We start from the raw sequence: 7,802 nt of genomic DNA, 5'->3' as shown, positions 1-7,802 counted from the left end.
GAGAAACTTTTGCGAAAGTTTAATTCAATTTAAAATTTTGTAAAAAAAATATTTTAAGACAAAAATCCAAACGAAACTTTTTTAAGATTCTTTAATTACTTAAACTTTTATAAAAAATGATTTGTCTTAGTCTTTTAGTCTTTTAGTCTTTGCTAAAAAAATATTTGGCGTAAATTCTTTTGTAAATAATTCTTTAATAAGTTATTGAATAAGATCATGAGTTTTAAAAAAGAAGGGTTTTCTTTTCTCTGAAGTTATGGGGTTCAAAATGGAGGTCATGTACATAAGAAATGTATATGTATACAACTGTATCAATGTATCATGAATGCATCAAGCATTAATTTGTGCATAAAGATACGGAACAGGTTTAGTCAAAAGTATTTATGAAGGTATCATGCATCAAATGGTGTATAAAGACACAGAACAGGTTTAGTCTAAAGTATTGTATGAATGTATCATGCATCAAATGGTGTATAGAGACACAGAACAGGTTTAGTCTAAAGTATTGTATGAATGTATCATGCATCAAATGGTGTATAAAGACACAGAACGAGTTGAGTATAAAGTATTGAATAGAATACTTGAACATTTTCCTTAAATCCTAAATCTTTATAAACTTGGTTTTCTCCAACAGTTTGGAAATTGTGCACAATATTTTGTCCAGGTCACCTCCCCCCCCCCTCCCCCATCACCATCTCTTCATTCTCTCATCATCCCTATTTTCTTTTAAAGAGTCGGTGAATGTGCCCCGTTGTAAAACTGGGGGGGGGGACGTCCCCCTCCCTGGAAAATTGGGGAGACTTCCCCCTCGAAAAATTAGGTACGTAAGGAGAGAGATTTTTAAGGACAGATTTAAACATTTTTTTGCCTGTTTCACCACTTATACACTCAAAAAGAAGAATAAAAAAACGAATCTTGGTAGCACACTTTCCACCTTCCACCTCCAGCTGGTCATGGTTTTGACAGAAAATATGGACAGAATTACCTGTAAAAAAATCCAAGGGGGAGGTATAATTCAATTATCCCCCCCCCTCTCCCCTAGATACATTTACCCAGACCCAGCTGGTAGTGGTACCAATAAATTCTTGTACTAGTTCGGATCTGGTAAATTCTTGTACAGGTTCGGATCTAGTAAATTCTTGTACCGGTTCGGATCTGGTAAATTCTTATACCGGTTCGGATTTGGTAAATGCTTGTACCGGTTCGGATCTGGTAAATTCTTGTACCGGTTCGAATCTGGTAAATGCTTGTACCGGTTCGTATCTGGTAAATTCTTGTACCGGTTCGGATCTGGTAAATTCTTGTACAGGTTCGGATCTAGTAAATTCTTGTACAGGTTCAGATCTGGTAAATTCTTGTACCGGTTCGGATTTGGTTAAATTCTTGTCCTTTTTCGGATCTGGTAAATTATTGTACCGGTTATAAATAAATTTATAACCGGTACAAAAAATAAATTATATAAATCTATATATAAATTTGGCTTGTCTGTCTGTCTTGGTGTCTGTTTGTTTGTTTGTTTGTTTGTATCCAATAAACGTCAAAACGGCTGAACCGATCGGGCCCAAATTTTTTGTGGGACATCTAGGGACCCCAGGGAAGGTTTATGAAAAATCAAAATTTCAAATATTTGTCTCCATCAAAATTCGATCGTCATTAAATTTTTAAAAATTTTGAAAATCCGCGAAATTTTTTGTGAAAATCCGCGAGTTATTTTTGTTATGTTCACAACTAATTTAGAAGATGGACGCGAAGCGCCCTCTAAGGCTAGAAAGATGGGCGCGAAGCGCCCTCTAAGGCTAGAAAGAAGGGCGCGAAGCGCCTTGAATTTCTAGTATATATAAATTTGGCTTGTCTGTTTGGGTGTCTGTCTGTTTGTATCCAATAAACGTCAAAACGGCTTAACCGATCGGGCCCAAAATTTTTGTGGAACATCACGTGATCACAGGGAAGGTTTATAAATGATAAAAATTTTTAAAAAATGTGTTTTAAAGGTTTTTAATTTTGTTAAAAAAATTTAAATTCTTGAAAATCCGCGAATTTTTTTTTAAAAATCCGCAACTTTTTTTCTTCTTTGTTTTTAAATGTAAACAAAAACAACATGTTCACAATTTAAATAGAAGATGGGGGCGAAGCGCCCTAAAAGCCTAGTAGTTTATAATTGAGTATAACGTGATTAAATTAACTGTTTGTGAGTGTAAGAACATAAAAATTCACAGACTGAACAGACGCTAGAGGCCTGTGTTACACCCTACACTGTACAGTATGTATCCTTTAACCTTCTGGCGTAAATATGTTTAGGAATTAACAGTATAACTCCTGATCAATCCAGGTAGAGAACTGTGAACTCTATATATTTCTCTATCTATGGTCTAAGATATTTCTATTCTTATCTGAGGTTAAGGCTATTTTTATCCTCTCATCCTCCCGCCCCTACACACACACTCACAAACCCAAACACTCAATCACCCTCTCACTCACACTCACACACCCCTACACACACACTCTCACACCCAAACACTAGATCACCCTCTCACGCACACTTAAACTACAAACTACACATACACACATAATCTTTGAAAGAAAGTCACAGGAAAAAAAAATTCTGAAAAAGTCTCAATTTTCTGAAGTCCTATGACAAAATGTCACTGGAAATAAAGTCCCGAGTTTTAGTTTCCTGGGCCTTTTTTTTCTCAAAATAATATGGGGGCTGCCTGTAAAGTCTCAGGAAAAATGTCCGAAGAAAAAAAATCAAGAATAAAAGTCATGTCTGAGACGTTTTTATAAAAAGGACTTTTCCTTCTCTGAATCTGCATTGAATCATGAATGTTGTCAGAAGTGTTTTTAATATCAGGTACTTATATCAACTATAAGTGTGTTTTTTTTACCAGGTACGTTTTTGTATAAAATCATACTGGAGAACCATAATAAGTCCTAAAAAATAAAGTCTCAAAATGTCAGGACTTTATTTCCAAAGACTTTTTATTTCAAAGACATTTTTCTACATGAATTTTAAAATGCTAAAATTTAGGACTTTATTTGTGAAAATTTTTTTCAGAGAACTTTTTTGGCGGTTAACATACACACATAAGTGGGGTGGGGTGGGGTGGCTTTAGTGGGGTGGGGTGGCTAGTGTGTGACACCAGTTCTCGTTAGATCACTGAAGTTAAGCACACTTGTCCACAGCCAGTAACTGGATTGGTGTCCAGACCAGAAGAATCTTAGGCAGCTGGAATCTTGTCAACCCTCTTCTCAGAATGAATGAAGCGTGGATGGATGAATGTGTTGCCAGATTACAATCCCTGGTAGATAAATATAAAGACCCAGACAACACCAAACTTTCGGAATAGAAAAAATTCCGAGATTTGATCGTAACAACCCGATCATGTCCTGGGGACAAAAAAAATCTCTTTTAAAAAACATACACACATACTTGTAATTTGTTACTGATTTCAAAAACAAGTTGATTTTTGAGCTACTTTTAAAACTATTTGCTTTTTAACAACAACAAATTCATTAAAAGATTGCTTATATATCGTCTTCCTATTCCACAGTTTATTTTGAACCCCTCTGTACAATTAATAGTATAAAACTGTATATCAGCATTCATTTCAACATAATGATCATGAAATACAAGATACCATTTTGCCTCTTTTGTGCATTCAAAATTACATGATATAAAGGATCTAAACATTTGCCTCAAACTGAAAATTAGGACCTATAACGTTGAAGACCTTTTATTTATATATATAAAGTTGTAATTTCTGTTTGGCTGTTTGTTCGTATGTTCTTAACTTGAATTTTGTGATTAAAGGTTGAGTGGGTCGACTTTTGTAAGAAACAATAGCTAAAATCGTAATTTACTGGCAAGCCCGGGTAAACTGCGGGAGTAACAATGAGTACCCGGGTGAAGTTTGTAATATCAAAGGTCTTCACTATTATAGTTTGCAAAGATATATATATATATATTAGAAAGTTAGAATTTAAGGCAAGTCTTCAGTTTCCTTTATTCAAATTTCAATCTAATATGAACTCCAAATTATCAGAAAGTTCTACGTATTTTTTTTATAAAAAAGATAGATCATGTTTTTGGGAAGCTTATTGTTTGATGTTAGGTACTTTCCCAATGGATTTTTCCCAAGTGTCAACTTCCCAAGGGTATCTTTCCAAATGAGCAATTTCCCAAGCGGCAACTTCCCAAGTCTGCGGCGCTCGGCCCACTAGCCAATCCTAGCCGCAGAGGGCCTAATTCCTAATCTTCCGGAACTTGCTGCTTGGGAAATTGTCACTTGGGAAGTCTCCCTTGGGAAAATGCCTTTGGGAAAGTACGGAATAACTATTGTTCTACATATGTACAGTATTTGTTTACGTACTTTTAGTTGTGGCGGAGCTGAAGATGACCTTCGTAGACTCTAACCTAGCTTCATTCCACGATGTATTATGTGATACTGTTTCCAGTTACAGTCTTTTTCTTTACCTATGTTTCATGAATAAACGTTCACTTACTTTTGATCCACGTCTCGCCTTATTGTTTTTTTTTATAGCTTTCAATGATCAATGACTATTTTAAATTTGTCTTCAGATTCTACAGAGAAAGAAATATTCGAATATAAAATATTTCTGGATATTTTCATTCTTTTATCATTTTGAGGGCAAAACCAAGATAGCTTGTCAAAATATTTAAAATTTGTTGATCTGTTGATTTATGCAAAATATTCTGCGCTTCTAGTTTCGAAATTCCGGTGTGAATTTATATACAATAATTTCCCTTGTGAATGAATTCATAAATTCAAACAAAAAGTTGAGAAATATTCTTTAAACTTTTAATATCTTTGTTTGAACTTTCTCGACAGTTTTAGCAGAGTTTCTGCTGTATTTTCTTTATTATAATAAATGGGAAAATATAATTATTTTTCAAAGAAATGTTTAAAACAAAGTAGCCATGAAGATTTGTTTGAACTTTGATGCAAATGATTTTCACTGAAATATAATGATCTATAGGGTGGAAAAAAAAACCACACAAGATGATAACCAGCATAATCAGATATAAATATTTTTAAAAAAATCTAGATTACAGAATACTTATAAAGATGAACAAGTTCAAAAAGGAAACATGTCCAAAGATGATAAAGCTACATTCTAAGGAGCTGTAATCTCCTTAAATGTGGAAAAAGAGATTTTTTACTCCAACCTGGATTATGGAATCCAACCATCAAAATAGAAAATGTTTGGCTGAATGAAAACTTTCTGGGTATTCTTTAGGACATGATGACTGCCTAGAGAAAGTATTAAATGATTCTTTAAAAAAAACCTGAATAAAGTTACAAAGAGAATTTTGTAAGCCTTTACTGGCATTTATCCCATGTCCATTTCAACTCGTTTAAGATGTAAATGGGAGTCAGATCGATAAAGGAGACAAATGAGTGATACCTTTAATTTGCTACATTTTTAATCTTTTTGTGTTCATGAATTTTAGCCCCAAAAGTTTAAAATTTGTACTTTGTGTTGGTTTCTTCATTAATACATTTTATTTAAGAATATTGATGGCTTGCTTTGGAACCCAGTGTTGCCAACTGAACTCAACTAAAAATCTCAAAACCAAGCTAAGAACATTTCCGTGGGTCTCCCGAGTTCCTCAATCAAAATTTGAGGCAAATCGGTCCAGGCGTTCCTGAGTTATTTTCGGACAAACAAACAGACAGACAGAAAAACAGAGATTTCAACGTTATATATATATATATATACAAAGATACTATAACGGGTCACTAGTTTGATAAAGGGGATGTCGACATAACTTCGAGTATTCCTCAATCAAATGCGTTCCAATATAAAATCTTTTTTTTCTCTGTTGCACAGTTCTTTAAGACACTCTCAGAGAGAACCGAAATTAAAGATATTAAATTTTCATATTTAAAATCGGAGATAACTTCATTATTGCTTTTACAAAGGTCTAAAGGGTCAATCAAAACTGAAACTCGTTAAATTAAGTCAATATAAAAAACATTGACAGAGCCTTTAATCTATTTCTCTATAATATGTAAATCTATAATATGTATATCTTTAATCTGCATATCTTTAATCTGTATATCTTTAATCTGCATATCTTTAACCTGTATATCTTTAATATGTATATCTTTAAACTGTATATCTTTAATCTGCATATCTTTAATCTGTATATCTATAATATGTATATTTTTAATCTTTAATCTGTATATCTTTATTCTGCATATCTTTAATCTGCATATCTTTAATCTGCATACCTTTAATCTGTATATCTTTAATCTGCATATCTTTAATCTGTATATCTTTAATATGTATATCTTTAATCTGCAAATCTTTAATATGTATATCTTTAAACTGTATATCTCTAATCTGTATATCTATAATATGTATATCTTTAATCTGCATATCTTTAATCTGCATATCTTTAATCTGTATATCTTTAATCTGCATATCTTTAATCTGTATATCTTGCCGTTGCCGTTGATCACTTCATATAGAACTCACTGAGACATTTCATGTATATCTGACTGCTGTACAGTGTACATGTAGGACCGAGGACTAACTTTACCGCTGACTACTTCATATAGGACTCACTGATACATTTCATGTATATCTGACTGCTGTACAGTGTACATGTAGGACCGAGGACTAACTTTACCGCTGACTACTTCATATAGGACTCACCGAGACATTTCATATATATCTGACTACTGTACATGTAGGACCGACGACTAACTTTATTGTTGACTACTTCAAATAGGACTCACTGAGACATTTCATGTATATCTGACTGCTGTACATGTAGGACTGACGACTAACTTTATTGTTGACTACTTCAAATAGGACTCACTGAGACATTTCATGTATATCTGACCGCTGTACATAGACGACTAACTTTACCGCTGACTTCATATAGGACTCACTGAGACATTTCATGTATATCTGACTGCTGTACATGTAGGACTGACGACTAACTTTACTGTTGACTAGCTCATATAGGACTCACTGAGACATTTCATGCATAGCTCTGAACAATAAAACAAAATATTGTAAGGCACTAATAAAATAGCATTTATTTCAACATAAACACTGGTAAAAGTTTGTTATTTGGTCGATTTTACTTAAGTAGACAGTGAAGTTATGTACTTCTTGTTTATTTGTTGTTGTTAATGTACTGCTCAACTTGTTTATTTGTTGTTGTTAATGTACTGCTCAACTTGCTGCTCCAGTATAAACAGAGGACCGGCAGCTTGCAGTACAGCCTAAAAAAAATGCCTCATATTTAATGGATGCTATGGAATTAATTATCGAGTAGTTGTTACTCCCCAGGCGTTTATTTGGACATAAATTGACCCCCCCTTGAAACTATTTATAACTTTTATCCAATCAAATGAAATGAACCAACTCCACCTACCCAACTTTACCTAACCTAACATCTTCTAAGATCTAATTTTAGGTCAGACAAACGTTGGGTCAGTAAACACTGTAGGTCGGATGAGTAAGCACCATTTTATCCTGTCTGTCAAAGACAGTTTTTAGAGTCGTCTCTCAATTATCATGTTTATTGGGACAACCTGTAGGCATAGAGAATAGAATATATAGAGAGGAATTTACTAGAAAAAAGTGTAAAACGGCCATTTTGTTGTACTGTTTCCATACTGCAGGTGTACTTCACATATTTATGCTATATAACCTGTTGGGCCCTGGAATATCATTTTATAGAAAATCTAAAATTATTGTTAAAAGAAAACCAAATTATGAAATAGGCTGGTTTCATAATTGACCAATGATCATTTCACATA

At 33.6% G+C, this 7,802-nt stretch overlaps 1 protein-coding gene across 4 annotated transcripts in view; it reads right to left on the bottom strand.

Annotated features, from left to right (window-relative positions):
- Window positions 1-7,045: 7,045 nt before the first annotated feature.
- Window positions 7,046-7,802, bottom strand: part of LOC111703643 (uncharacterized) — a 21,796-nt gene continuing 21,039 nt past the window's right edge. For all 4 annotated transcript variants that reach the window (XM_023475653.1, XM_023475652.1, XM_023475654.1 and 1 more), the window contains one exon: window positions 7,046-7,262. In XM_023475653.1, the coding sequence (XP_023331421.1) occupies window positions 7,188-7,262 (75 nt within the window). In that variant the 3' untranslated portion in view covers window positions 7,046-7,187. The remainder of the gene's footprint in view (window positions 7,263-7,802) is intronic.

The sequence above is a fragment of the Eurytemora carolleeae genome, unplaced genomic scaffold (assembly GCF_000591075.1).
Source record: "Eurytemora carolleeae unplaced genomic scaffold, Eaff_2.0 scaffold566, whole genome shotgun sequence".
Classification (NCBI taxonomy): domain Eukaryota; kingdom Metazoa; phylum Arthropoda; class Copepoda; order Calanoida; family Temoridae; genus Eurytemora; species Eurytemora carolleeae.
Note: the sequence above shows the minus strand (reverse complement) of the source record. Positions and strands in the feature narration are given on the sequence as shown.